Consider the following 12,334-nt stretch of genomic DNA (forward strand, 5'->3'; position numbering starts at 1 on the left):
CAATATTTTTTCCATATCTCATCAAAATCATTTTTACTTTCAATTTACATGTTAATTTATCATTAATCGCTAATTCCCATACTTCTTTATACCAATCCTCCAATTCTACATTTATTTTCATTTCCCAACATTTTGCTATAATTAATCTTGCTGCTGTAAGCAAATTTGTTACCATTCCACAGTATTATATATTGATAATAAAGCTATACTTGGTTTTCTATCTATTTTTATATTCATAATATTTTCTTTTTCCAATATCACATTTCCACTCACATTTTGTACATTGCCACCACATATGCATATATGACCCTACTTCATGATTACCTCTCCAACAATTTTTGACTTATTCTTATCTATATTATGTAGTCTCACTGGTATCAAATACCATTTCCAAATCAATTTATAATAATTTTATTTTATCTGTATCAATAAATTTTTCAAATGTCTTTGTTCCCAAATTTTATTCCATTCTTTTTCACATATCTTTCAAAATATTTTCATTTATTTTCTTTCCTTCATTCTCTACCAAAATTTTAGAAATTTTACTAATTATTCTTTTCATATTCTCATTTTTCCTCCATTTCTCTACCTTTCTGTAAAATATCTTATTTTTCTAAATAACATGGTACAGTTAATTTTCCCTTACAATTTCCCCAATATGAGAGATTTTTTTCAGTTTCCAGTAGACTCAGTTAGAATGATTAACTATACTAATGAATTTATTTGTATCCTTTCAACTATGAAAAGAAATCAGAAACTATTTCAGAGAGAGAGAAAAAAAGGAGAGGGATCTTAGGAAATGTTAAACAGTTTTTTAAAAAGCCATATCACTCTGGAATTTATACATAACTTTAGCATTAATGCTCCAATCCTGACATGCCGCTGTTCTACTGTTTACCATCAATAGTCCTAAGTAGCAAGCTAATTTATGGTTAGTAGCCTATGAAGAAAACTCATTTAAGAAATCAGTGCTATTCATAGTGGCATCACTGGGAATGGTGGTGCTAGTCATCTGCATATCTTAAATTGTTGATGTGGCTCCCTCTAATTTCCATACTACTTTTCCTCTGAGTCTAATCCTTCTTTATCTTTACATATGACATGTTCAGCATACAAGTGAAACTGATAGGGTGGTAAAATGAAGCTTTGCCTGACTTTTTTGCCAGTTGGAAACCATTCCATTTTCCCACATTCTGCCTAATGGTGGCATCTTGCCCCAAGTACAGTTTAGGTATCAGATGTTGTGGCACACCCGTTTTTTAAAAGAGTGATGCATAGTTTTTAATGATCTACACAATCAAAAGTTTTGCTATAATCTATAAAGCACAGGCTGGTTTTCTTTTGAAATTCTTTAGTCTGAACTTTATCCAATACACGTTTTCAGCATGATCCCTAGTGCCTCTTCCTTTCTGTGCAGTACTAGTAAGTATTAGCAGTGGTACCATTGCTGTTGTCTCTGACATATCCTCCTCCAGTGCCAGGACCCTCCCATGTTCCCCCCAAGGGCCAAATGGAGGACACCCTCAGGAGAATGGAGGGTGTGGTGCCCAGCCGGAATGCCCAAGCTGCTGCTCCTGCTCCTGCTGCTGAGCCCTATGGCTTCCCCCAAGGGAGGACCTTCTGGGGAATGGCTCCTGGATGGGTAAGGGGGGCATGGAGGATCAAGGATCACCACCTTCTGAATCAGCAGCAGCTGTGTGCACATTCACACAACAGCCAATTTTGAGAGGTGGCTTGCAGCCACAATCACTTGTGCGGGGCTGCAGTGTGAACATGCACACAGTAGCTCATGCTTTGGGAGATGGGAGGAGGAGTGATTGCATCCATCAACATTTTCCTGAAGCTGGCTGCTGTATTCCAATTCACACACCAGACAGCTTTAGGACACAGTTGGCAGCTGTGATCGCTCATTCCCTCCCTTCCTCCTGGAAAGCGGCATTTGGCAGTGTGGAAAACAGATCACATAACTATGGATTGTGAAAGTGCTAACAAGTATAAGAAATTACGCCAAACCAGTATGCTTCCATTCTTAAACTAGTGTGATTGTGGTGGGACAGCAAGCTGATGTGATAAAGTCCTTATTCCATTGGGAAAAGAAGAGACAGGAATCCACATGGTTAATGATGAAGTGTATTTTATTCTTTAAAAATCTTGATAAATATCCTGTCTCATTTGAATTGTTTAACACTCTAGTTTATGGAGAGATGTATATTTTTTTGCCGACTCGCAAATTTCTGCTGTTGATATATTGCTGCTTTTTATATGAATGGTATGTACATTGAGACCTCCACATTTGCAGCTTTGACTTTTGGGGATTTGATTGTTTGTGATTTTGATTAATAGGTTCTCTCTAGGAATCTCTAGGTTCTCTAGTGCAGTTCTGCCAGAGGTTGATCATAGAGTTGTGCTGGAGAACCTAGAATAGAAAACACTTCCCTAGGCATTTGTTGGTCCTCCAGCACAATTCTATAATGAACCTCTGGCAGATGTTGACTACAGAGTTGCACTGGAGGACCTGGGGATTCCTAGAAGGGTGTTCTCTATGGTAAAAAGAATAGTGTTTTGTTAGTTGCAGTTTTTTCACATTCATTCACCCCTGAACCCAACAAATGTGGAGGGACCACTATACATGTTTTTGATACTATATATAATAAATGTATTTTACATGAATGCAATTTGCATTATTTTAAAATCTGGAAACTTTATTATTGATGTTTATGCTTGCTTCTAATGTAATTCCTGAAGAAGGCCAGCCAATTCAATATATATCCCAAACTGGACTGGGCTTTTTAAAAAACAGATAATCTATCGAACTTTTTAAATAATAAAATACAGTATCTTACTAAGGATGTGCAGACTTATCTTTTCTTTCTCAGCTTTAGTGCCTCACAAGGCTTTAAGCCCAAGGATTCCCACCGGAGGCAGCCATGGCTGTTAAAGTGAAATAATAGCACTATAATTGCATAGTTTGAAATGGCCTCTGATTCTGAGCTGCTCAAGTGGAACTGGCTGCTGTTGGCAACCAAGTGCTAGACTAGAGAGACCTGTCATCTCAACTGACAGGGAGAATTCTTCTATTAAAATAGCTATTCCAGTAGAGCAAATTATTTTAAAATGCTGTTCTGTAAAAGGCCTCACTAATGAGCACCTTAAAAACTATGGTTATCCTCCAATAGTCACTTGCTTTGCAGCAAGCTTCATTGATCCGGTAGTAACTGGTGGTTTCTGTGCCAATGAAACTGGCAATTGGCTCTGGATTTCAGTTTTGTCCTTGTTTTTGTGTGCCTTAGTTTGCGACTTATGACAACCGTAAGGTGACCCTATCATGGAGTTTCCTTGGCAAGATTTGTTCAGAGGTTTGCTGTTGTCTTCCCCTGAAGCTGAGAGAGTGTGACTTGCCCAAGGCCACCCAGATTACAACAGCTATTTGAAATGTGCAACCTATTTGGGGGGATTGGAAAGCAATAAAGAATCATGGAAAGATAAATGGGAAATTGCGATTAAGAAAGCGGAAGGTAAAATGGGGTATGAAGAAGTTAAAAATATAATTAATGATATTTTCCACATCTCTGATAATGATTGTTAACTTGATTGGAATGTCTTTCCCTCAAATGCTGTTTTTGGAAGGGGGGAAAGGGGAGAAAAGTATATTATGAAATGTGGATTGTACAATTTGTATTATGTGCTGTGTACAATTTTAAAAAAATAATTAAAAAGAAACCTGTTTGGAGGGATAGCATTCAGCAGCTTGGGCAGGTACTATAAATTGAGAGTGAAACTCGGGCTGCATCTACATTGCAGAAATAATCCAGTTTAAAACCGTTTTAACTGCCATGGCTCAGCAACGCTGAGATATTTAGCCTTCTCTGTCGGAGAGCTCTGGTGCCACCACGACAAACTCCAATTCCCAGAATTCCATAGCATTCAGCCATGGTAGTTAAAGCAGTGTCAAACCGGTTTATTTCTGCAGTGTGGATGCAGCCTAAGTGGGATAGCAGAAAGGGCTCTTTGCAAATATATTTAGCATTGGCCAAGAAAAGCCAAAAGCCAAATTGAAATTGTTATTTTATTAAAATGGTAGGGAATATCTGAGGCCTGGGAGATGCCCCTGGGCCCCTCTCCCCCCCCCCCCCAAATTAATGCCAAAAAATAAATCTGTTTATTCATGCTATTAGGTTTTGTAAGTGGCTGCAACAGAACTCTCCATTGTTTTTGCTATACTCCCCTCATAATAACCCCCTCAGGGTTAATCCAGCATAGTTCCCTCAAATATTTTTCAGCTGCGTCAAAGAGCTAATAGCCCAATTATATATAACCTTTTCACGTTTAAAACACACAATGTCCCAGTGTTTCAAAGCACTAGAATTTAAAGTGTCTGAGGCCTTCCTTCAACTGAAGGAACTAAAAATTGACCTTGCTTTGTGCCTAGGTCAACATAACCGACTTTTGCTCCTCATTAAATGGACTTATGTTTTAAATACTTGTTTATTTTTACACACAGAAAGAGTGTGGTCAAATAAAAGTGATGGCGTTGAATGTTTTATGTTGCCTCCATTGCCACTGATGGCAAAGCTATGCCTTGATGCAGTGTACAACTTGTACCTCAGCTTTGTGCAAAGTGGCACCAAGTGAAAAGGCCACGGCTGCCGTCTATAGGGCTTTCTGAGGGCTATATATTTAAATATATAGCCGTGTTAGTCTGTAGATTCAGTATCTATTCTAGAGAGATTCTTGTAGCACCTTTGAGGCTAACTGAAAGAAAGAAATTGGCAGCATGAGTTTTTTTCTGCGGAAGTAGACAGAAGTCTAGGAAAGCTCATGCTGCCAACTTCTTTCTTTTAGTTAGCCTCAAAGGTGCTACAAGAATTTCTCTAGATCAGTAGTCCCCAAACTGTACTCTTTAAGGGATTTTGGACTTCACCTCCCAGAATCCCATACTATTGGTCAACATGGCTGAGGCTTCTGGGAGCTGCAGTCCAAAAAATCTCTTAAAGGGCACAGTTTGGGGGCAACTCTGCGCTAGACAAGGGCAAACCCTCTCCGAAGAACCCCCAATGATAGGTTCACCCTGGTGTGGCGGTTTGAGGTGACCGTCATGAGAACCTATCACGGGGTTTTCTTGGCAAGATTTCTTCAGAGAGGGTTTGCCCTTGCCATCCCCTGAGGCTGAGACAGTGTGACTTGCCCAAGGTTCTCCCCCCCTTCAGCAGAAAGGGAGCCTAGATAGCCTTACTGACTTTAGGAGACCAGGGTTCGAATCCCGGCATGGCCATAGAAACCCACTGGTGACCTTGGGTGAGTCACACTCTCTCAGCCCCAGGAAACCTTGTGACTGGGTCTCGAAGGCACACCGCAGCAATATGTCTTTCACCTTCCTCTGTTCCCTTTATTGATTTATTATTATTATTTATTATTATTATTTTATTATTTTATTATTTTATAGTTTTTATAATTTTTAATTTTAGTTTATTATTTATTATTTATTATAATATTATATTATTTATTATGATGTAATTCCACCTCGATCTGCAAGGAGAGGCAGGAAATATAAATAAAATTATTATTATTTCATTATGTATCTTTATTTTATTATTTATTATTATTTATCTTTTATTTTAATATTTATATTGTTACTTTATTATTTTTGTTTTTTGTTATTTTTATTAATTATTGTTTATTTTATTATTTATTTATTACTTTTATTGTTATTTATTTCATTATGTTATTTTATCATGTTATTTATTTATTTGTGCATCTTTATTTATTTATTCATGTTGGGGAATACATTTATTCATAAATTTATTTATTCATATATATATATATATATATATATATATATATATTCAATTGAGAGACTGAAAAAAATGTTAGGGCCGAAGCAGTGCGTTCCTACAACAAGTGCTTAATACAGTTTGGGGAGAGGCCTGTGATGTGTCCCATTCAATATGGGATGGAATAGCTTTATTGGCTGACTCTTCGACTCAAACATTTCCCTTAATGACCAACAGCCCAGCCGCCCCCCCCCTTAATACCCTCCGGGGCGCGCGTGCCTCCCCGCCTTAGCCAATCACTTCACGTGGTGGGCGTGGCCTCGAGATAGCCCCGCCCCATAAACCCCGAGAGGCCTTTAGGAACGGCCTTTCCCCACACGCCGGCTTGTGGTGATTGGCGGCGGTGGCAGCAGTGGTAGGAGGAGTGGCCCAATCGAATATCGCGGAGCCGGTGGCCCTTCCCCTTTGCTAGAGCCGCCGTCCAATAGTAAAGTCGCGAGGGCGGGGCCAGCTAGGATGGACAGCCGAGGCGCCCTATCGCAGCGGCAGCGGAAGAACCCGCCGTCCAATGGCGGGGCGGAAAGATGTGGCTTGTGTGTGGGAGGGTTTGGGAAGAGCAAAGCGGAACAACGGAGGGAGCCGGGCCGGGCCGGGCCCCAGTGTGAAGGCGCGGGGCGGTCGGTCGGTCGCCTCTTCAGACCGCTGCCCAAAAATGCACTCGGATGCCGCCGCTGTCAGTAAGTCGGTTGGGGGCGGCTGGGGGTCCAGAAGGCGGAAGCGAAGTTTCTCCTCAGAGAGAGAGAGCGAGGAGAGGGAGGCGAAGAGGAGGCGAAGGCTTCCTCAGAGATGAGGGGACAAAGCCGTGACGCAGTTCTTATAGAAAGGGCTCTCGGGGGCGGGAAAGAGGGGCCTCTGTGGGAGGAGGAGGGAGAAAGGGACGCAGGAACACCCCTCTTTCCCCTTCTCTCTGTCTTTCTCTCCCTCCCTGCGCTGCATTGTGGGAGTTGTAGTCCCTGCCTCCTGGTTCCTGCGCGGCCCCGGATTCGGCTGCGCCCTACAACTCCCAGGGTGCCCCGCCGCGTTCCCGAATGTCTCCTCCCCTTCACCCCCCTTCTATCCTCTGGCCCTTTATTCTCCTATGGGCCACCCCTGTTTAGGGTCTGCAGTTGGGGACTTGTGTGTCTGTGGGAAGGAGGGTTCCTTTGGGTCGTACTTAGGATGACTCCACTTGCCCATGGGGAAACCATACTGGCCCATACAGAATCATTGGGCGAATAATTCCCCAATCATTCCCTGTGGGCAAGTATGGCTTCCCTCTGGGCAAGTACTGTCATTTGTTTTAGAGTACCAGGCTTGTTTTGCGGGGGGGGGGGGAGGGATTATTTATTACTATCTATTTAGCTTATACGTTGTACACCGCTTAGGGAGTGCAGTCAAAGGCTTTCATGGCCAGCATCCATCATCATAATGATTTATTTTTATCCTGCTCCTGTGTGTAACACAACATTAAAACATACATTCCTGTATCCCAAAAAGACACTGATCCTCTTTGCATATCCTCCCACCCCAAGCCTTTGCCATCAACAACAGAACAATACACAGATTAATATGGAAATCACTTCTCCCTACCCTGAGTCACACACACACACACACACACACATATATACCCCGCTCCCTTCCATGTCAACATTCTCTGAAGATGCCAGCCACAGATGCTGGGAAAACATCAAGAGTAAACTACATAGTCCAAAAAATCTACCAAAAACTACACTTGGGGAGTGCTTAAATGCACTGATCAGCAGCATAGAAATATACTTGCTGTTGCTATATCTGCTCCTTTCCAGGAGGAACCAAACTGGCAGCACCAGAGGAGAGAGGAAAGCCTCTGTTGTTGTGTGCCTTCAGGTCATTTCCCAACATACGGTGGAGCCTAAGGTGTAAACCTATCATGGAGGGTTTTTTTGGGGTGGGGTGCAAGATTTGTTCAGAGGAGATCTGCCATTGCCATCCTCTGAGGCTGAGAGAGTGTGACTTGACCAAGGTCACCCAGTGGGTTTATGGAGCCCAGCACTTGAAACATGCTACCATGCTGACTCTTGAGGGTCTCCTGGCTTGGATTAATATGATCTTTCCCCCCTCACTGTTTCCGTAGTGTTTTGCCTTCTTCACTGGGCAAAGCTCCCTCTTGGATGATGTTGCTGGAGAAGTCAGGGAGGGCGAGAGTAAAGGAGCCTTTGGCTGTTTTGCTAAGCAGGAAGTTCCAAGTCAGTAGGTTCAGAGTCAGCTTGTTTTGGAATGGATTTGGGCATTCACCTTGTCACCAGGTAGCATTTCCAGGAGGCAGTTAGTCCAGCTTTACCACCAGTAACCTGCTTCCTGAATACATTGAGTTTTTCTTGCATCTTTCTTAAACATTCAGGATTTCTAAATGAATCCCTCCTAATATTCAGATTTTACAAACGCACATTCAGCCTTTAAAAATTACTTGCAAAAGTTACTAGTCTACTAAGAGAGACAAGTTATTTCTCATGGTAGCTGTCCAACTCTTCCACAGCGATAATAGGAATTCAGGTCACTGACCTGCTAGAAAACCACCATTAAGGCCTACCAGGTGGACTGTAATGAGAGATATTCATCTGCCTGGATTGATTTTATGAGCTTTATAAATATGCCTGCATTCTCTGCATCATTGTTCTTCTTTTAGGATCCAAGAGTATTATATTCCAATCTTTTCATATGACTTCAATGAAACCTCAGACTGAAGCCTGATTTGACCTTCAGCCTGTGTTTTGTCTTCATCTTCTGATGGAGGTGGGGGTAATTCTCAGGCACAATTTAAGTTTGTGGAAATGTAAAAGAACCATTTGGAAGGTGAAGGAGTTCAGTTTGAACTTCATACAAGGAGTAGGATGCATTTAGGGCTGCATCCTACTCTTTGTATGAAGTTCAAGCTAAACCCCTTCACTTGTTCTATAATAAAAGCTTAATGTAGGATATAATGCTTAGAAGCCAAGACTGAAAGCAAGAGACTCGCTCATCTCAGGCAACTGAAGACAAACTCCATAAAGAGATTTTGTGATGTTTTAAAAAAATCCCTTGAGCTTACAATATGAAATCTTATATTTTCAGCATGTTCACATGCTGTTTACAATAGTTCAGCAGTTAGGCAAAAATGTTTTCTAAATAATATAGAGTTACCATCAATCTTTGTGCCAAACATGAAAGAAATCACCATAAGGTTAAAAAAACCCAACAACCCACAAGCAGGATCTGAAATTACATATTTAGCAGAACAGGGAAAATATTTTAGACTGGGTAATGCTTATGGGTAAGTAAACCATAATTAGTATTCTTTTGTTAGGGCTATCAGTACCATTTTTACAAACTCAGCTGCTGTCCAGTACACACTTACTGTAACGTGGGTCCCATTAAGCTTAATATTACCAGCTTACGTACCAGAGGCTGCAACTTCTTTTGGCCTGTGCGTAGATTTATAAACTGAGAAAACTGCCCTAGATGCCTCAAAAAATGGTTGCCATGGGGTTTGTAGCTAGTGACATTAAAAAAAAAGCCTGCCTGAAAGACCGAGTACAAGGCTGAGGTCAGTTTTCAGTCCCAATAACCAAACAATTTCTTTGACGCCATGGTTTTTGATATTAATGGGAATGTATTTGATAAAAGGCAGGTTCCTTTGTTTGCCTTCTCCCTCTGCCAGCCATTTCATTCTCCCAACATTTCTTCTCTCCTGCCTCAAATAACAACCCGTGTGCATCCTCTCACCTTGAATCACTACTGCTATGGTCGTGGACATCTTTGCACTGGACTACTACTGTGCATGCACACACATGGATTTGCTCACTTTCTCACATATGTCCACAAGCAAGGATCTTGTGGCCTCAGCAAGCATACAGCCATATACCTCCATATGCAGTTGGTCATTCAAAACAAAGATGGTTGTGGTAGGAGTTGTTCATTTTACTTTTTACTCTTCATGGTGACCCAGACTCTTGGTGACTCTATGGATGAGATGTCTCCAAGACCCCCTGTCCTCCACTGTTCTGCTTAGGTTGTGCAAATTTAGGCATGTGATTGAGTATCCATGTGGTAAGGGGTATTCCTCTCTTTCTACAACCCTCCACGTTTCTCAGCATTGTCTTTTCTAATGAGTTGTACCTTCTCATGATCTGGCCAAAGCACGACAACCTCAGTTTGATAATCTTGGCTTACAAGGAGATTTCAGGCTTGATCTGTTCAAGGACCTGTTTCTTTGTCTTTTTGGCTGTCCATGGTATCCTCAGCAATCTTTTCCAGCACTACATCTCCAATGAGTTCATATTGTCCTTGCTGACTTTCTTCACTATCCAGTTCTCACACCTGTATGTGGGGATGGGGAATACAGTGGCTTGGACAATTCTAAATGTTTGTGCACTGTCAGCTGTATACAAAACCCAAGTTAGCAGAAGTCTTTACGCTTCAGGATCTTGTCTAGTTCTTTCATACCTGTATTTCCCATTCCTAGTCTTCTTCTGATTTCTTGACTGCAGTTTCCATTCTGATCAATGTTTGATCTGAGGTATGAGAAATCTTTAACTAGTTTAATTTCCTCATTGTATAGGTTGAATTTATGTATTTCTTCTGTAGTCATTACTTTTGGTTTTTTAATGTTCAGCATTATGCCTGCCTTTGCACTTTCATCTTTGACCTTCCTTTCTACCAGAAAGAAAAAAAAAATGTTTTTAAAATAAAGATTAACAGAAGGAGCCTCATTGGTTGTCAGGGAAGGTGTCTGAGGTCTGTAACCATTGTTGAAGATTGTTGTTTCAGTTAACTTCACAGTCTTAATCTTGTAGTGTAGTCCTAGTGCACATACTTAGGCAAAAACAATTCTCATTGACTTCAGTGAAGCTTACGCTCATCTAGCGAGTCTGGTTTATGTATAGAATAGTGCTTAGAAACAGCATAACTATGGTTATGCAAGCCAGTTTGGAGTCAATTTCTTTTTAAACTCATCTTCCTTGTATAATGCATTGGAGTCCATTACCTTAGTTCTGCTTGACAAAATGATTTAATGTGAATCACTGTAAAATGTGCCATGCTTACTAACTTATGACTCAGCAGCTCCTTCAAAAAGGTATTCTAAGGCCTGTTACAGACAGCCAAAATAAAGCTGCTTCGAGTCACAGTGGAGGTATGGTGTTTCAATGATGCATGCGTCCTAAGAGTCCAGAAGTCGCACCAAAGCCACTCTCCAGCCCTAAGGACTAGAGCATGGCTTTGGTGTGGCTTCTGGACTCTTAGGATGAATGCATCAGTGAAACACCATACCTCCACTGTGACTCGAAGCAGCTTTATTTTGGCTGTCTGTAACAGGCCAATATCTCTTTAGTCAGAAGTGATCTCATCATTAAGACATTAAGAGGTTGTGACTTTTCTAATTCAAAGATATAGCTGTGTTAGTCTGTAGAATCAGTATGTAGAGTGATCTTGTAGCACCTTTGAGACTAACTGAAAGGGGGAAGTTAGTCTCAAATGTGCTACAAGATCTCGCTACATACTGACTTGCCCAGTGGGTTTTCATGGCTGAATGGGGGTTCAGACCCTTGTCTCTGGAACTATAGTCCAGTGCTCAAACCATTACACCATGCTGGCTCTCAAGCAAATGCAACGGAAGGGTAAAAGTCTTGAAAATCAGGCAGACCAAATTTGTCTGAGACACTTCCTTCCCACTGTACCTTCCTGTATCACATCACTGGCTTTTTCTGAGAGTCCCCTTGCCCCCTAGATGGTCCCTGACTACACTTTCCCCAGCTAAGTGTTAGGAAGATTGTTCCGTAAATGTTTCTATTACATCACATTAGTTAGTGTTTTCTAACCTATTATGAAACCAAAACGAAAGACTTCAATATTGTTCAGATGAAGAGCTAGAGTCATTAATTGGCAGCAGAATGTTTCCAATAGTAAAACAAAGCTTTATTGTAGATTCAAAGCAAGCTTTTTATTTTAAACGTATTCTGAAAAAAAGAGAACCAGTTCACCAAGTTCAGAGAAATGTCTTTGATTGGTCACCTGGTGATTTCGCACAAATGAGAAGTGGAATGGCTATGACAAGCCTGATCAAGAATGATAAAGTGGCAAGAGTAATCTTGGGTTAATGTAGAATATTGTTAAAGAAACTTAATGTACACTTAATTAAAATGTCAGACACTTCATGAGTTGGTTGTGAGCTCTAGCATCTTAGGTCCAAAAACACAGTAGAAATAACCCAATTTGAGATTGCTTTAACTGCCCTGGCTCAGTGCTAGGGAATCCTGGAAATTGTAGTTTACTGTGTCACCAGAGCTTTCTGACAGAGAAGGCTAAATGCTTCACAGATCTACAGATCCCAGAATTCCCTAGCATTGAGCCATGTCAGTTAAAGCAGTCTCAAACTGGATTATTTCAGGAAGAGTCTTATAAATTGTGTTATAATATAATTATAAGTTATAAGCTTCTTGTGGGGAACTGAGGAAAGGATTGGCAAAGGGCAGAGTAGAGGACTGTAATCATTGGCAACTGGTGGCTTC

At 41.0% G+C, this 12,334-nt stretch overlaps 1 protein-coding gene across 1 annotated transcript in view; it reads left to right on the forward strand.

Annotated features, from left to right (window-relative positions):
- The first annotated feature begins 6,367 nt into the window (after window positions 1-6,367).
- Window positions 6,368-12,334, forward strand: part of DCUN1D4 (defective in cullin neddylation 1 domain containing 4) — a 28,844-nt gene continuing 22,877 nt past the window's right edge. Inside the window, exon 1 of the mRNA XM_089525221.1 lies at window positions 6,368-6,508. Coding sequence (XP_089381347.1) covers window positions 6,484-6,508 — 25 coding nt within the window. The 5' untranslated portion in view covers window positions 6,368-6,483. The remainder of the gene's footprint in view (window positions 6,509-12,334) is intronic.

Source organism: Sceloporus occidentalis, unplaced genomic scaffold, assembly GCF_023333645.1.
Source record: "Sceloporus occidentalis isolate IW3139 unplaced genomic scaffold, rSceOcc1.0.p SCAF_5, whole genome shotgun sequence".
Taxonomy (NCBI): domain Eukaryota; kingdom Metazoa; phylum Chordata; class Lepidosauria; order Squamata; family Phrynosomatidae; genus Sceloporus; species Sceloporus occidentalis.